Genomic DNA, 18871 nt, shown 5'->3' on the forward strand with positions numbered 1-18871 from the left:
ATTAGTTTTGTAATGCAAACATAGAACTCACATTGGCCAAAATGCTCATTATGAGCAAAGATCAATGCTCACATAAATCACACACAGGCAATTTAAGTCTCAAAGGTAAATGTGCCCCAAATTTTACAAATCTGTTCTTAAATAACACAAAGAGTGGCCTGTACTATTCATACAGCTGAATACTGTATGAGAATTCAGCAGATTAAAAGAGCCATGCATGCTCATTAATGGTTAATCTTAATTACACAGTGAAATAGACATATATTCCTGGTTGTAAAAAATGCCATGATAAATACTATGAACAGTACCCAATGGGACACTAATGCTGACATAAATTACATGCCTCTAGCCTAGGAAAACTGTTGTCTCAGTCATTGTGGTTGGCAGTGGCCTAGAGGTTATTCACAGTAGTTCAAGGCAATGTATTTGAGTGGGAGTGTCACACCTGATACTACCCTGCATGTTTCAACATCTAATACATTTATACAGATACATTTTAGGTGTTGTGGCTATTTTTACATATATGACATTGCTTGTCCTGGGCTCTTTGTTTTGTTTTGTATTGCATTTCATTCGTTTACCTTTATGTAACCTGCCCAGAGAACATTTGCTATTGGGGGCACAATCCTAGGGTCTCCTGACATCATCTGAGCCCTCACTCCACTCCCTTGCAACCAGCACAAAAGGAACCATGCTGGCTGTTCTCCCAGAGGGGGAACTGGGCCTCAGAGGGGGAAAGAGGTGACAGGGAAGAAACAGGGCAAGGAGAGAAGGTGGCTGAGCTGCAGAGCTGCACCAGTTCCATTGCCCTGGTCTCCTTCCCTCCCCCTTGTCGGGCATAAATCTAGAAGACCATGTAGTTAGAATGCAGGGTGCAAGGCAAGGAGATAATGGAGATTGCTGTCCCTGCACCTCAGACCCAGCACCGGATGCGCATAAACCATGATGACTGGCTTATGAGCTTCAGCCACAAGGGCAATAAGATTGCATCCTGAGCAAATTAAAAAAGAGAAAAACAAACAACAATTTACCCAATTAGGAGGGGATTGTATAATAATCTGCTTACCTCATCTCCTTTTGATAGTTGGACTCTGCAGTGGGGGAAAACAGACATTAGAATATTGTAAGGAAACTTAACGTACCAAAAAAAAGCCCTTGGTTTTTCACAATGGTGATTTTGCTTTAATATGCAGAGCTGTTCCAATGCTCCAAGGGAGACTCTGCCTGCACAGGCAGAGATGAAAATGCCCTGCTTGTGTGGAACTGCCCTCGTCACTTCAATGCGAGATGAACACCACACAGGCGTGAAGGGCTTCTGTTCCACAGCTCCTTCTTGCAGCACTACGCTGAGCATTTCATATATAATGGAAAGGTATGTCCTCTCCGGTGCTTTCCTTTGTAACTCGGCCTTGCTCCCTTTGCACAACAATGACAGGGCTCACTTGAACACCACACTTTACCCTCCTACTCCTGCTCCTACCACAGGTGTACCATTTCTGCTGCTGTTGCTGCATTAGGCATGCTGTAGTACAAAATGGACTATGAACCACTGGGCCTCATCCTGGGATATTCAGCAGTCTCTCCTCTTCCTCAAGTGCCTGGCAAGCACAGTGCTCTCCACAGAAGTAGGAGCGGCAAAATAGATGGGGGCCTGCGGAAGAGCAGGTTGCTGGGAATTTCAAAGTGCTGGTACAGGAAGCTCTCTACCTGAATGCAGGCCAGCCTCTTTGAAACAGATGCACTGCGCCAGAGGCAGGGTGCTTTGGTGTTCTTTTCCCAAGTCATAACTCAAGACAGCAGCTTATTTCACACCAGTGCTAATATGAATTATGTTGCACTCACTTCTGTTACCTCGAGCACAATGCCAATACCATTGCTGGCACAAAGAGTGTCCCCAGAAACACCATCTCATCAGCCAATGCTATTATCATTGCGTTGGACATAGGCTATGCTAGCGCAGTGTACATTAGGTTACCACTACTGCCAAATAGGATATTGCCCTCAGCTCTTATGCGCATTGCTACTATTTGGGATGAATGTTCAAGCAATGTCAGAAACAAGTTACTATCATACTATTGAGGGTTTGATGTGCAAACAGTTCCATTACATTTTAAACTGTTGCAGTGGATTGTTTTGTGGCCATTATCTCATTTTTTTTTCTTTTCTCTTAATTCATTAATGGATAGCTTTTCTCCCATAAGCACATTATAGAGAACCATTTTCAATAAATAGGAATCTGTGACTGGCACGAAAGACACTTATTTGGGCCTAATCTTTCACCATCTATAATTGTAAGGTCTAAGATGTATAGCCAGCAGCTGCAAAAAACCTACCTACCTTTCTTTCTCTTGCAGCAGCATATAATAAGCAGAATAATAAGGATCAGAAGGAGTAAACCCACAACTGACAACACAACTGCTAAAATTATAGTTCGGGTTCGCCAATCTTCATTTTTATCAGATTCTACTAGATAAAAATCAATAAATGTTAAGCAGCATAGCAAATTGATATTTTATGAACAATAAATACGCATGTCTTCCTATACATTTCAGTGAGATATCCATAGTACTCAGCATTTTTCATTAAAAAACTTAAGCAGGTAATGTTTCTGAGTATTTGCCAAATTAATCATTTTTAATCATTGCTTCCTTTATGTAACCCTGGTTTAAATATCCTGGTTTCTAGTCAGGAGATTATTAGTGCATAGTTTCCAGTTTGAATGTAGTGGGAAATTGTGGCATACAAGAGAAAGGGGTAATGGGGAAAAGGGAGTGCATATGCACAACAATACATCTTAATCTAAGAAGTAATTTATTAGGTTTATTAGACCAGCAACACAAGCCTAAACATGTCTACTCAGAAATAAATCCCACTGATTTGAATGGGGCATACGCACAGGCAAGCAGCCATAAGACTGTACCAGTAGCTTGAGATGTTAAGTCTGCGCTTGCCCATATTCTATAAAACGCTCTATAAATTCTGTAAAACTTCAGTGTGTGTGTGTGTGTGAGACAAACTTCTGATTAAAATGCATTTTAACAGATGTGCTTCAACCAGTCCTCATAAATAATGTAGTATGTATCTGAAAAGAAATTTCACAGCTGCAAACCAGTTTAGAGGAGACTATGCTTTCCTTTATAATAGATTCCTACTAAGTCGGCACTATTGGAGAAAATACACTGTACATTGAGCTCTTAAAACTGCAAAGATTTTGAGCCCTGTTTGGGTTGATATGAATGATCCTGGACTGAATTCAATTTCTGTTTCAGCACTGACATATTTAAATATATTACAGTATTTTGCATTGCATGTCACAGTGTTGTCCCTTTGCATCCAGAGTAATTTATCCTCAGTGAAGGAAAGGAAAATAAAAACCCTGGTTGCAGGCTGAATTTTCAATATTTAAGGTATAATCTTGTTGGCTCGGTCACCATGAAGACTGCACAAAATTAAAACACCCACAAAATCTAAAGCCTGAGACTTGGAAGGGCAACAATGAAGGAACTGGGAAAAGCCATCAAGAGTAAGCCATCATTTCACTGGAGACCAAAACCAAGACTGGATCCATAGGGTTGTATTCTGATCACTATGTGTGAGTGTGAAAGCTGGATAGGAAGAAATTGATACATTTGAAACGGGGTGCTGGAGGAAAGCGTTATGAATACCCTGGGCCAACAAAAAAATGAACAAGTGGGTCCTAGAACAAATCAGGCCAGAACTTTCAGTGGAAACAACAACAATGCAGCTAAAGCTGTCATACTTTGGGCATATCATGAGAAGGAAAGGCTCACTGGAGAAGACAATAATGGTAGGAACACTTGATGGCAGAATAAGAATTAGGAGCAGCACCACTGCAGCCACCATACCCAACCAAATATTAGATGAATTGAGTCCATCAAGGAAACCACAGCCTTGACTTTAAAAGAGCTAAGCAGGGCTGTCCACAACAGGACATTTTGAAGGGCATTCATTACATGTGTTACCATAAGTCGGAGATGCGATGATGGCACCTAAAACAACAAAGTATGAGCCATGGGAAATATATCTGAGTATTTTTTACCCATTCAATGGAGGCTTGCACAGGTGAAACTCTTGGTGGATTGTGCAAGGGTGTCCTTTCTAGTTTAGGTAAATGGAGGCAAAGAACCAAAACTTGTCAAAGGCCTGCTCTGGGATATGATCAAGATTAACAGCAGTGGCTTGAACCTAGAGTCTCCATCCATGCATGAATTAGCATAATACACACAATGGGTTGCATTAGAGTGGAGGATCCATCTGGTAAAAGTCAAGCAAATTCTGCCAATTCTTTCCTGTCACTGTTATGGAGGGTTCAATAAACCTCTGGAAATTTGGGGGGAGGGAATGGACAAGGGGCAGCGGGAGAGAAGGGAGAAACCGTAAAGGGTACTTCCCATGAACATCCATTTTAAAAACCCCAAAACTAATGAACTGAGCATTCTCTTCTTCACACTCATCTAATACATAACCTACCCCTCCTCCATGTATTATGGGTCTGATCCTTAAGCTACAGTATGTAGTGTAATTTGTTAACTTAAATTACTTTTGGAAATACCTTTGTAACAGACTGCTCCTTCAAGTCCCCTAGAAATGTCTTTCAGCTCAGAGAGGTGAGAAATCAACATCCAGCCCAGTGTCAAATGGTATAATTGTCTTCATTACTGTTGGCATGCCTCCCTGTCAGCTTAATAATTAAAAAGACTTTATACATTCCCATCGTGACAACCCATCTATTTCTACATAATCAGCTTCTCAGGTAGCAATGAAGGATGTTTCTTGTAATGAGTAAGTAGACAATCATGACACTTTGTGACATCTGGGTTTTTTTTCCCCCATTCTGGGTGACATCACATTATTATGGAAACTGAAGAAGGTAACTTCCTCAGAGTGATAGTTAGAAAAGAGATTTTTTAATTATTATTATGTGTATGCATGCAAGCACACACACACACACACACACACTTCCTGATAGATCTGGTTTGCTTAGTCACATTGCAGTTTGAACATTTCTTCCAAACAGAGAAAAATCAGGAGAGTGTCCTCTCCTTGCCCACAAACAAAGTGGCTATAGGCAGGAACCTTGATAACAAAGAGTTGACTCTATAATTAAATTATGAAACATACATTAAATGATTATTTGATATATCTAGGTTTGAGTACCACACCCTTTCCTATGATATGCAAATGCATTTCGCAAGCCCACTTCAACAAATATAGTGTTTGCGTCACCTAATCTACAACACCTGCCAAAGACACAATAATGTCTTGGTTTGGGTTGGGGTCACTTCTTAGTAGTAGAATGCATGCTGTGTATATAGAAGGTTCCAAATCTAATCACTGGTATCTCCAGCTGAGAATCACAGATAGCAGAGCTAGGAAAGATCTCTTGAGATCTTGGAATGCTGCTGATGGTCGGAGTGAATTATACCATTCTGACCAAAATAAGAGGGTGTTTTCCCCCTATCAAACTTTGGCAGGATCCTAGTCTGCCCATGTATCCAAGGGACCCACCACAACTGGGAGTTAGCCTTTCTAAAAGTAACCTGACATTAGTAGAAAAACTTCGCTAACCTCTCCTAATCTAACAAACATTTCTGGGATTGCTTCTCAAACAACTAAAAATAAGCAGGAGTTGAGCAGCTGTACTGGATATGGCCTAAAGGTGCAATCACTGGATGCTGTTATGAGAGTGAAGGTGGGCAGTGCTACAGACAGTGTCATCCAGCTGTACAGATGTGGGCTGCTAACATTGCTAGGGACAAATAACTAGTCAGCAGTGGTACTAACTACAGCTCCTAGCGCCTACCTCCTCACTGTGCTTAAAAAATATAAATGGAATTCCTTCCTCCACTTTCTCACCAACAGTTTCCCTGATAAACCATCTTAGTAGTTGTCACTAAAACTGCATGTTCTGAACAATACTACCTGAAATCCTGTGAGACCTGCATGCTGAAGATGTTAAGCTGAAGAAATGTGAATAATCTTTCGCTGATCTTTCTCTGTACAGAATGGAATTTGAGTTGCTGTGCTTAGTTGAATTATTATTTCTATTATTACAATATATTTCCCATGTTCTGTGCCACCGAAGCAGTAGCAGAATGAGTATCCAACAGAATCAAAAACAATAAATGAAAGAACCTGGAATCAGTTAACAACTGAGAGTTATGGCCATACCATCCTAAACAAGCAAACAAACTATAGCTATATAATTTATTGATTTGTGATACTATTTAATATAATAAAATCCCTAAGTTCTACATTATCTCTCTGTCCACAAAGTCAGCAATAGCAAAATGTGGTATTTTATAGACCACAGCTATGCATGGAGAAGTATTCAGTAAATGTCCAAGTTCACTTTTCAGCCCAAGTTCACAGCACAAGAGGAGTAGAATGATACAAGTCCATCATAGTGTCTAATTTAGCCTTCAATTTTGCAATTTTAATGTGAAATTTTTAATAACAAAACAAAACACTTTTACCGTGGGCATTTCTTGATGGTTGATTTCGACAGAACTTCCATTAAATCTCATCAGCTCTCAACTATCAAATACGAAATACCATGGCATTTTATTGCCATCAAATTCAATATGAAAACAGTACTAACTAATGCTGTTAGATGGTAACTTACATATTAATTTAAAAATACTACATCCAATACTTATAAATATGATGAAAAATTGTGAACAATATAGCAGGAGGCCTCCTGTCTTTGAAAGTTTACAGGTGGATTCTCCAAGAACACAAGAGCTGAGAGGCCCACTTGGCCAACACTCCATGAGATTCATCAGGTCCCACCAATATTCTCATAATGATCTAAAGCCAAGTTCTATGCCTTTCAAGCACACATATCAAACTGGATTAAAAGAAATTAATGATTTTGAAAATTGAACAATTGTACCAATAAGATATTCACTTACTTGGAGAGGGTTCATACACAGTTACATTCACAGTTGCATACTGAGGTTTAGAGAGTGCATCTAAGGCAGCTAAGCAAGTCACTGTGACATTGGTCATTGGTGTCAGGGTTAAGATGCTCTCTTCATTGTACAAGCCGTTCAGTCCTTGATGCTGGCTGGTAACATACACTGAATTATCTAATGAAATATTATTTGCCATCCAGAAAATGTGTGGAGCAGGAGCCCATCCAAGAGCTTCACAAACTATATTAATTGTTCGGTTCATTCTTACTGTGAAGTTCCTATCTTTGATATCCAAAGATCCTTTAACTGGAAAAAAAGATGGGTTTCTTCCTTCAAAATACTTAATTTCATAGTTTTCATAAAACTAAATCTAATCTAATATTTCATTTATAATTTTTTAAACAATATGGCCTGATTAGTGTTGATTCTGCTCTGCCAAATGAAAAGTAATTTCCGTTAGTAATTATTGTATTTATCATGATCTTTTTATTGCTATTAATTGAATTACAGATTGTATTTTTATTGTCTTGATTTTATATTCTGTAAGCCACCTTGAGACATTTGTGAAAAGACAGGATAAAATGTTTTATTAAATTAAATTAAAATTAAATTTAAACTCTTGAAATAAATACTTCTGATAGCTGGGCAGAGGAGCCAAACTTAATTTCAGGAACAGAAACAGGGGGTTCTGGTGGGCATGGGGAGAGCAGAACATAAAAATTATCTATTCACCTACACAATCTTTTTAAAATGAAGATGAAGTCAGGTGATAAGGATTAGCTTGGCTAATGTTTTCCTGGAGAAACAGGGAAGAGGAAGAGGAGAAACGGCAGCAAGGCCAGATCATTAGTTATCTGCATGATTTCAAAGGGGTGAGAGTATATAATAGAAGTGTGGTATCAAGGTTAGAAGCCAAGATCAGCAAAGGCACACCAAAGACAAACAAATATGAAGTGCATTGGCAAATCCAGAAAGGTCTCATATTTGCTAGAGTATTGTGTCTGTGTATTTGTTAACAAAAACTTTTATATAAATATACTATATTAGGGTTGGGAGCATTCACAGACTTCATTGTGCTGGGCCCAGCCTTAGAAAGCAAGCGCAAATAAAGCAAGCCTGTGCATACTAGTAGTGCAAAGGTTGCACAACTGGCAACCTTCCTCAATGTCAGGTTCAGCAGCACAAACACTGCCTCACATGGTACGGAAGAGGGACATTGCTTGTGCTGAGCATGAGGCTCGATTCATGCTCACCAGGAACTCGGATTCAGGAGACTTGGAGTCCAGGGAGCCAAGCTCAGAAAATCCAACTGATTCCCACCCACAAAGCAGATCCCTCACACATCCCTACCTACAATCCCTATACACTGGACTGATTATGATCATTCTTAAATGATTAAAGTTTGTCTGGAGTACAGATTTCTGAGCTCGATACTAGTAGACAGAGTGCTGATTGAAAGAGCTTGTCCTGTCCTTGTTTCTGAACATGAACTCTGTTTCTGCCTTGTCAGCTAGAATTTTGAACCTGAAATACTTTATGTACCTGTCTTAAAAATGGAATGGGAGTGTATTACAAACACATGCTTTCAACCACAGTCCTTCCCACACATTACTGGTTTGGGCCTGCTGTGTATTCAATTAACATCAGTTTTGCATTAAACAACAGTAAACTATTAAGGCTCAGAAGACTTCTGAGGCAGGGTGGGTGGCAAAGCTCCTAAATGTGGTGGCCAAAAACTAATTTTTTGATAGCTTGCAATTAGTACTGGCAGTCTGGTGCATAATTAGCAGCCCTAGTGGAGGTGGCAAAGAGAACTGAATAATTCCATAGAAGTAAATGAAAGTAACAATGGTTTAATGCATTCCAGATGACTAGCATTGCAACACAATTGACTTGTGGCACCTGAAAGCCCAAGCATTTTATCCAATGGGTTATGAGAGAGCAGCTGGAATATTTGGCTGGGGTTTGAGGGAGAGACAGCAGAATCAGCTGGAGACCAGCATTTGTTCTTGCCCCACTTTCTGCAGGTATATCAGTCCTCCAACTTGCTGGAGACAGCTGTGGTGAGAGTTGCAGAGGAGGTACTGCTTTGCATCAGTTCCAGGCTTACATGGATGGCCAGCTCCAGAAGATGGTTTTTGAGGAATATTACTTGGCCCTTGGATTCTACAGCATGGAGTTTCTCGGGTGTTGCTCTTATTCCTATACTATTTAATATCTACATAAAACTACTGAGTGGGGACATCCAGAAGTTTGGAGTATGCTGTACTCAGCATTGATAACACACAGCTCTACTTCTCTGCTCATGTTCTTCAGTTGAAGCTGTGGATATGCTAAACCTGCACCTGGTTGTGATAGCAAACTGGATGAGGACTAATAAACTGATGTTCAATCCAGACAAGACTGAGGTGCTGCTTCTGACCGGCTGGAGAGTGTTTAACCCATTCTAGATGGGGTTGCACCGTCCCTAACGGAGCAGCTTTTGGGGTTCCTTTGGAGCCATCTTTGCCATTTGGATCCCACATGGTCTCAGTAACACCAAGTGCCTTCTGCCAACATGGCTGGTGGCCCAGCTATGCCCCTATCTAGGCAGGGATGAGCTGGCTTCAGTGATCTATGTTCTGATGACCTCCTAGTTAGATTACTACAATGCACTGTATGTGGAAAGACTCTTCAGAACCTGTGGAAGCCAGATTAATAACTGGAAACAGAAGGTCCAGACATATACAACTAATTCCAATCTAGCTGGACCACCAGCAGGTATGATTCTGAGCCCAATTTAAGGCACTGGTTTTAACCTATAATGCCATACATGTGGAACACCTTCCCCAACAGGAATCTACCCAGATGCTATGCTTAACATCTGAGGTCTTCCTCTGACTGCTGCCTCCATGGGAAGTCTAGACAGTGGCAATAAGGAAGAGAGCCTCATCAATGGTGGCCCTCTGATTAAGAAATGATCTCCTCACTGAGGCCCACTTGGTGCTATCTCTGAACTTCTTATCATCAGGTTAAGACTTACCGTCTCCTCCAAAGCATTTAATGGTATAAGATAGCACACGCCATCTATTTGAACAAGTCTGGGTTTTTACTAAAATTGTTCTAGTTGTACAAACTATTTTGATTTTTTAAATTGCATTTTATGCTGCATTTTAATGTTATTGCTGTATTTGTATTGTATTACCTATTTTTATTATTGCCCTTGTTTTATGAGTTGCTGTGAACAACCCAGAGCACTTTGACTATCGGATGATAGAGGGAAAAAATGAATGATGATGACGATCTAACTTAAATTCATGCATTTCAATGGCTTTGTTGTAAATGCCCATGTGTTCTATTGGCACTCTTGGCAGGCAATGTCCTCTATCATATTGGAGGATGAACAAGTAATTATGAGTGATGTTACTTGGTTTTGTAACAGAGATGACTAAGACTATGAGGATATACAGTTGGCATTCAGGCTGAGTGCAAGGCCTAGTCCTGTGTCTCTGAGCTGAGCTGTGTCTCTGTTAGGAAGCCCACTGGTACTGGTGGATATCCATTTTATAATATGTGGCTGTCTGTAAAGCAAAGTAAGATAAACACTGTCTTGAGAAAGTCACTGTTCTTATATATTTTGGCTATGATCAGAAATATTGCAGATCTACTAATTCTTTTTACTTTATGGCTTTTTAAACTCACTCTATATTTTTCCTCTGTACTCATACGTGTGTATTGCATATCCTATTTGAGGATTCCATTGTCTAACTACTCAAGTAATTGTTAGGTCACCATTTTTTATGGCACAAAGCTGTTTAGTGTTTCAGGTACAACAAGATTTTAAGGTCTTTATAAAGTACTTTAGTCTTTTAAGGTCCGAAGGTTTCAGAGAAAGATATGTAGACTAGGAAATAGCATGCATGAATACGAACTGCTCTGCAGTGAGTCTGAATACATGCAAAAGAAAATACATGCAAAACTGAATAATTATAAAAATGTTTACATACCTTGAACAGAAAGAAATGCATATTTATTGTCATCTGCATCCTGGATACTGCATTTTATTTGGCCGGAATCATTCAGCTGGACATCATACATGATAAGCTCTGAAGTAAATCTGGTGCCATTCCTATAACTTTGTTGATTGTATCTTTGATCAGTTTGAATAATTTGGCCAGTACTCAGCACAGACAACTTGGGGCTTCCATCAAAAAGCCAAATTATAATTTTCCACCCATCCGACACTGTACAATTAAATCGGGCATCTGAACCAGCTAGAACAGTTAAATTTCTGGGTCCTTCTATGATGTAGTAGCCAAACCCAGGATCTGAAAAGCAGAAAAGCAGGAACTGAAACTAAACACCTATGTCAAGAAACATGTTCTAGCTTATCTTACAGGAACATCATGGTAATAGATAAAAAGTCAATGTACATTTGTTTGTCTGAAATCACCTGCTGCATAAATGTAACTGATACCTGAATTATATTTAAACCTCCATGTGACAAAATGACAGATCCCATTCCATTTGGTTAGTATAATGCAAACTGGAGTAAAAGCTCTTATTTGTTCTCTGGTAGAACCACCTACCTCTCCTGAAGGGCAACAGAGAGGAGAGCTATTTGGTATCCACCCCCCAAAATAGGTTCCCCACCATTGGAGCACCATGGATAACTCCTATAAAGAAAAAAACAAAGCTGCAATGGATAAGGGGCCTCACTGATACAGGAGTGACCAAGCATCCCCTACCATTCTCACTTGTGAACAAAGCAACTAGAGGCATGGGGCAAGGGGGATCTGTCTGTGCATGCAGCTGATGACTAGCTAACAGTCCCCAGTGACATCTCTAGCCATTGTCAAGGGGTGTTAGCCAGTTAGCAACTGTGCACTTGCAGGGTGCCAGCCGAGAAGCTCCCTGCCTCACAGTAAGAGCTGCTGGTAAGGGAAGGCTAAGGGTGGCTAGATTCAGCACTGTCATTGGTGGCACAGGTGGCCTCAGCAGCCAGGAGTACCTTGTATTAGCTTGTTGACATATCAGCTGGTACTCTATCTGGACAGTGATAACTTAGCTATAGCGAATCACATTTTGGTAACCACCCAGGTGAATTACTGATTCACCTGTAATTCATGCAGGTGAATTACTGTAATGTGGTACACATGGACCTGGAAGACAGTTTTAAAATGTCAGATGGTTCAAAGTACAGCTACTAGGTTACTAAGTAGACTCACTGGTATGATCATAGGAGAACAGTGCTTCATCAGCTGCACTGACTTCCAGTCTCTTTCTGAGCTCAATTCTTCAAAGTGTTGGTGTTGATCTACAAAACCCTGAACATTTTGAGACAAAAGTATCTAAAGGAATGTCTCCTCATGTCTGTACCTGTTCAGACCTTTAGGTCATCTTCAAAGACCCTCCTCTGAGATCCCCCATCAAAGGAAGCTAGAAAGGTGGCTACAAGAAAGAAGGTTTGCTCAGTTGTGGTGCCCCTTACTTATGGAATTTCTTCACCAAAGAATTTTGCTTGACTCCAGAAAAGACAATCCTTTTCTCTTAAGACTTTTGAGGCCTAGTTTCTACAGTTGTTTTGTCTTCTTTGATGCATGTTTCATATACATAAGACACTCCACTTGGAGTAGGGAGTGGCATACAAATTTCAAAATAAATAAAAATAAATAAAATATTGTATTTTATTCTTGCCACTATTTGTATTGTATATTTTATTCTTAATTGTTTAAGCCTTTTGGCTGTTTGCAATATGCCCAGAGAGCAATGATCATTGGGTGGATTAAAAGTATAATAAATAAATAATAGAGTGCCCTGCTATGAAAGGCATCTCCTGAACCAAGCCAAGTTCTCCGTCAGAAACTATAATGATAGATCAGTCAGCAGGGACTGGCTGTTTGGGAAAAAAAACCTTAAAAGCAGCTGGCATTAAAGGCTCAACACAATTGAACAATAGCATCCTGCACTTTCTTTTTGCAATAAAAGGAACCCTTTCCCATATGTAACAAAGGTCTTATTAGAGAAAAAAAATCTTCCATGAGCACTTAACATGGTCTCATTGGTAGAAATTTCACTATGTATGTATTAGATGAAAAGGCAGTCAGCTTCCCAACAATACTTATACTTACTACACAGCAATGTCCTGATTTTGTAATATGTGAAGCTGTTCTAAAACAGTCATTCTGGAAATTTAGATTACAGAAAATTTTGTGCATGTAGCTGTCTTACATATAAATATTGTGAAGCTGTGTTTTATAAACAAACTGTGTAGGTGAGTTCCTCAATCTCAGCAGTTTGTTACATAGATTGATGTTGCATTTTGTTGTTGTTGTGTGCTGACAGATCATCTCTGACTTATGGCAACCCCATGAATGAAAGCCCTCCAAAACGTCCTGTCCACGGCAGCCCACTCAAGTTCAAGACCATGGCTTCCTTTATGGATTCTGTCTGTTTGCTCTTCCTTTTCTTCTGCTGCCTTTGCCTTTCCCTAGCATAATGTTGCATACCTAGCTTAAATAAATAGCTGGGGGATACTGTAGGAGGATGCGGGGTGGGGGTGCAGTTAACACTTTTGCATTTGCCATGCTTCAACACAATTGAACAATACCATCCTGCACTTTCTTTTTGCAGTAGAGGAACGTTCCCGATCTGGAGGGATCAGAGGACTGACGCCCCTCATGCTATAGTCCCAGTAACTCCCGCCACTGCACTGGCCACTTTTTATTTTTTAGGGAAAGATCAGTTACAGAAGAACAAATTGCATGACAAAGGTCACATCTATTCTGGCTTCAACTCATTCATTTTTTTTAATGATTCAAGTTAATGGCTTACTATCTGTATAATAAAACACATCATACTATCATTAAAATTTATCCTGAGAATACCAGGACTTACATAATCATTTACCAGCTGCTCTTCAAAGGGAAGTTTTAAAATAGGGACTGCCCTCTTCCCCAGCTGAAAATGAACAAATGCAAAGTACAGAATGAAAAGCAGAAAAAACGAACCACAAACCCTTGCCACCAACCCTGTAAGAAACTGCTAGTATTCTGAACAATACTAGTCATTTGTTTATCCAGTCATCTGTCTTCTGGGGGATACCACACTGTGTTGTCTTTTACATATTTCCTAGTCCCCTTTAAAGTCTGTCTGGGAGTTAAGCTGAGATTTGAAGCTGACATGCAGAACATTGTGCAGAAGATGTACTTCAACTTTCATTCGGTGTTTCAATTTTTATGGGATACACAGCATTGGATTTTGCATTTTCCTTGGGATCTACAATTGCACCCTGAACATGCATACCAATTTTAATTTCAAGGTCTCAGACTGCATTGGAAGCAAATGTAAATTAGGATGCCTAAAGTAATAAAAAAGAAAGGAAAAGAAAAGATGGAAACTAAAAGGAACATTAAAAAGGAAACTACAATATGTTACATTATGTTTTGGTTTGTTTGTTTGTTTGTTTATTTGGGTAATTTTTTACCCCATCCAATACCCAGTGGTATAATCATTATATTCGATATATGAAACTTACCTTATAGTGTATTTCTACAATAATTACAAATTGAAAAGATTTAAATATAATGATAATTTTATAAGCAAACCAAGTTACACATAACTTTATAAACATATATGTAAGAACTTAAGTAAAGTCATGTTTATAAAGCACCCCCCTGCCAGCTGCTACCTTCCAGATGACTTAGACTACAAGCCAGGTTTCTTGACCATGGGCCATGTTGCCTGAAGCTGATGGGAGCTGAAGTCCAAAACATCTGGAGTGAGCCAAGTTTAAAAAAGGCTGTCCTGAACTTATAAAGTGAGTGTACATTGGCACAAAACAGTAAAAAATGCTTATTTCAATTTTTCAAAATTTGTTCGTTTTCCAGAAACAAAATAAACAAAAAACACCAGGGAAAAATATTTTTCTATGATTTCAGCATTTCCAGAAAGTTACAACAAACTTGGGTTTTAGGAAAGGTCTCAGTTTTCTTGACTAATCAGAAAAGGGTCGTACCTATTAGAAGGCCTAAAAGACTCAAAGTCAGCCCAATCCATTCGTGAAGTTTACCCATTTAGCAGGTTCTTCCCTTGAATCTGAAAAAAGAACATCATTTCAAAATTACAGATTCAAAAAACAAAACAAAACAATCAACCTTCAAACACTACTAGTATATTTTACTAAAAAAAATTATAAAAAGAGAATCCTCCATATAACAATAGTCATTAGATTATGTGCTTGAATATTCTAAACAGACAACTCATTTCCAGAATGCAATGAGAGGCTGAGCAAAAGATTTCATGGCTGGGCTTCCATTCATTATTGAATAGGAACTAACGCCCAGTAATTTTATACCACACTATAAACTACATGAAATAGCCCATAAGAGTGAGCTATCATATGTTTGATGCCTCTGAGAAATAGCAAATGTGTACTTTTTGGTGCTTAGAGATCTCTCTAGGTTACCTGTTAATAATCAGCATGCAATCATGTTATTTCAAGAAAAACAACCTCATTGTAAGATATGCTGAGAAGAGCTAAAGATGGGTCAGTTATCAGTTTGTGATCAATTATCTTTTCTTTAAAATAAAACACAAACATCACACAGAGAAAGAGAAAGAGACAGATGAGTGCAGAGGACTGGCAGCACAGTTCTAACTTTGCTAGGGAGGTAAGTCCTATTGCCATTATATTCAAAGGGGACTTTCTCCATACGGTTAAGATTGAAACCTGTATTTGGATCATTTCAGGTCTTGGCAAGCTTGTCAGTGAAAGTGAAACAGCACTCTAGGGGGTTTTAGCAAAACATTCTAAGGCAGGCATCAGAAAGGGGGCAGGAATTGCATGCAAGGAAGCAGGTAGGTGGGCAGACTGGGACTTGAACATGCTGTGCCTTTCTGTACAGAACATAAAAGTGCCAGTCTCTGTCCCACCCCTGCCAGCTTCCAAACATTTTGCAGGCTAATAATTGTTGGTGCTTACCCGGTTTTCACAAGGGACAGCTTCAGTTATTCTGAGATAAATCTATTTCACTTAGTTGGAACAAGTCCAGTTATTTCAGTAGATATCCACTCTTGTGCCATGCCAGGTGAATGGCCAAATGCCCCCCTCCCCCGAGTTCTTTTGTTAAGTGAGAACATTTCAAAACTGTGCAGTCAACCCAGGAAACAGACTGATATATAATGGTGGCCATCTATACATGCGAACTTAGACACACCCAATATGGGCTTATCTGCAGGAGGCATTTAACCCAGTGCTTTGCCAAGGCTTTTGGCTTTTCTGTACAAGGATTTATTGTGTGTGAGCCTTCATTCACACAAGCTGGTGGATTCTTTACACGGCATTGTCAACCTTCAGGGCCTCTCCCATGTTTTGAAGCAATTTTTGCAACTTTATTGTTAGAACAAGGACATTGAGTGAATGGATGTAAAAGGCACAACAAACTGGAATAAAGGCTTCTGTAGTTCTGCAATTGTATTATTCCAACCACCAGTTTGTGGTTGAGTAATACAAAACATACAAAGGCTGAGAAAGCGAAACCTTGGGAGTGGGGAGGACTTGTGGTACTGATGCTGTCTTTCTTTTGCATAGAAAATGGAGGGAGAAGCTTCTGTGAAGTGCCCGGTTGAACTCCTCGTGTACAGAAGTACTTTTTCTTCCATTTTCTTTGCAGAAGGAATTGCCCATCTTTTGTGCCCATCATGCTTGAGGGATTCTGTAGGCGGCTGGTTTGGCAGTGCATGAACAAAATGCTGGATTGGATGAACCATTGTCCATGATCCAGCATGGCTTTTCTTATATTCTTACGGCCTAAGAATATCCTTTTACGTAAGTCCAACCTGCCCTGGGGGTTTCTTCTCCCCCTTTCTACATATTTCTATATGTTCTGTTACTCAGCAGAAGTATTGTGGTATAGGGCAACATTTAGAATTTTACAAAGCATCCCTAGCAAATAATGGCATTCTCTAGAAAAATAGTGAATTATCCTTTTTCTTCAAAAACTGTGAAAATGGCTGGAAAACACAGGGGACACCCTTGGAAGATGACAAAATCATATAAAGGACCTGCGCACTTCAATGAGGCAGGGGTCATAAACGCATGACAAATGCCTTGTGTAGAGAAGCATGCCTTATGCACCAGGTTAAATGTCTTATATAAAAAAGCCCAAAGGCTGAAATCCTAAGCAACTTACTTGTCAGGAGGTAAGTTCCATTCTTGTAGGACTTCTGAATGTTCTTCATTAAATGGCATTTCTAATCTCTGCTATTGCCCCCACCCCCACTGAGGAAACCCATTTTACAAACATTTGTCAGGACAAAGTGAGCAACAGCTTTGCCATAATATGGCTGCCAAAAGCCTGACACTGTAAGAACAGTTTTAGACTTAAGATAGGATTCCTGATCTGAGCAGGAATACATTTTGCAAATCTTGTTTCTCACGTACACTTTATAGATGGTAATGCTTGCCTGTCCTGAAGGTTCTTTCTGTACTTTTCCTAATCCCATCCAATCCCTTTTGTTTTATTCTAATGTGCCTCTAGCATACTGTGTATGTGATTCTCCACCCAATCTCTCCCTCCAAACTCTGTATAGCTAATATATCATAAAAGCTTGTTGTACAGACACCATCTTCGTAATCCCTTCAGGCCTGCCTACATGTGCATGGATTTCCTGTACATTTGAATACAGTAAACGTTCTTTTGATTATATATTCCCGTGAACTCTCTTTTGAGTGTTTTTCACTCCTGACGCATTCATCCATACTAAATTTACTGGACTAGAAGGAGAGTTGACTTACCCTGTTACCTGAAGATTCTTTGAAAGCCTTAAGAAAAGTCTGTGTTCTTCTTTGTTAACTCTTCCATGTGAGCAACTTTTCATATATGCACCCAATCAAATATTCAAATAATTCCTATATGATTTCTTTTTTTAATTCAGCAGAACACTCGAAAACAATATGCCGTTCAACTTTTGGTTTCTGACTATGCTCTGAGTCACTATTTGCTGTAGCATTTTATCTTATGATAAGACTTCAGTCCGCACCTAGTCTGCATTCTCCTAATTTTTAATAATTAACAAGTGCTGTCAAAGCATGAAGTAAAGGCAGTTACACAACTAATTTCACCTAAATATCCTGAGAAGGTAAGGAAACAGTGACATCTATTGCAGAGCTCAGCACACATTAACAATATTTAAAAAAACCTTGACGTCCAATGATCAAGCCTGGCTCTGTAACACTTTCATGACTGACATAACTTGTAGAAACTTGACAGGCAGAGCTTTGCCTATGCGGGAACATACTCTACCTGCTGCATTGTAACATTAAAGATTCCTGGGCAGGAGAATGAAAGTGTGTTGCTCACACACCCCAGAATTCAACTCTGGTCTCGCATTATGTTTCAGTTCTCTTCTGCCTGAAGTCCATTAAGAAAAGCTATAACAGAGAAAGAATTAGGGATACTCCACTGCATAAATTATATTTATTTATAATAAATATATTTTATTATATATATTCATTATATAATATATATTTATATATATATAATTTATTGTATATATTTATATATAATTATTACATATAATAAATTGTATTAATCAAATTAAATATAATTTAAGAATTATATTGAACACTTTGAGTTCAGTGTAAGAAAAACGGTGGGATACAAATAATTCAAACCAACAAACCAACAAACCACAGATTATTGACAAGCCCTGGCCATGTCTCAGATCTGACAAAACAGCTGCCCTTTTGACAGTTGTGTTGCTACCAGCAGTCCTGGAAATTTGCTTTCCATAGTGTTGCCCTTCCGTATTCCTGATTTTCCAAGGTCCTTCTCTTTTGAGTCATGCACCCACAACCTAAGTTCATAGTATGTTTATCTGTGTATGCAAGCCATGCCCACATGACACCCCATTTTAGGCAAGTTCTTGTTTCATAGTTCTTATTTCCTGTG

General features: G+C 39.3%; 1 protein-coding gene across 8 annotated transcripts in view; it reads right to left on the reverse strand.

Annotated features, from left to right (window-relative positions):
* LOC123029508 (beta-1,3-galactosyltransferase 5-like) overlaps window positions 1-18871 on the reverse strand; it is a 50318-nt gene that overhangs the window by 16478 nt on the left and 14969 nt on the right. For 3 of the 8 annotated variants that reach the window (XM_044442610.1, XM_044442613.1, XM_044442612.1), the window contains 6 exons: window positions 18224-18351; window positions 14935-15014; window positions 10925-11245; window positions 6936-7244; window positions 2338-2466; window positions 1067-1091 (listed from right to left, as the gene is read on the reverse strand). In XM_044442610.1, the coding sequence (XP_044298545.1) occupies window positions 1067-1091; window positions 2338-2466; window positions 6936-7244; window positions 10925-11245; window positions 14935-14992 (842 nt within the window). In that variant the 5' untranslated portion in view covers window positions 14993-15014; window positions 18224-18351. Of the gene's footprint in view, window positions 1-1066; window positions 1092-2337; window positions 2467-6935; window positions 7245-10924; window positions 11246-14934; window positions 15015-17715; window positions 17805-18223; window positions 18352-18871 lie in introns of those variants that run through there. The other 5 variants (XM_044442615.1, XM_044442614.1, XM_044442611.1 and 2 more) reach the window with 5 other exon arrangements.

The sequence above is a fragment of the Varanus komodoensis genome, unplaced genomic scaffold (assembly GCF_004798865.1).
Source record: "Varanus komodoensis strain SLA01 unplaced genomic scaffold, ASM479886v1 scaffold4, whole genome shotgun sequence".
In the NCBI taxonomy this organism is placed as follows: Eukaryota; Metazoa; Chordata; class Lepidosauria; order Squamata; family Varanidae; genus Varanus; species Varanus komodoensis.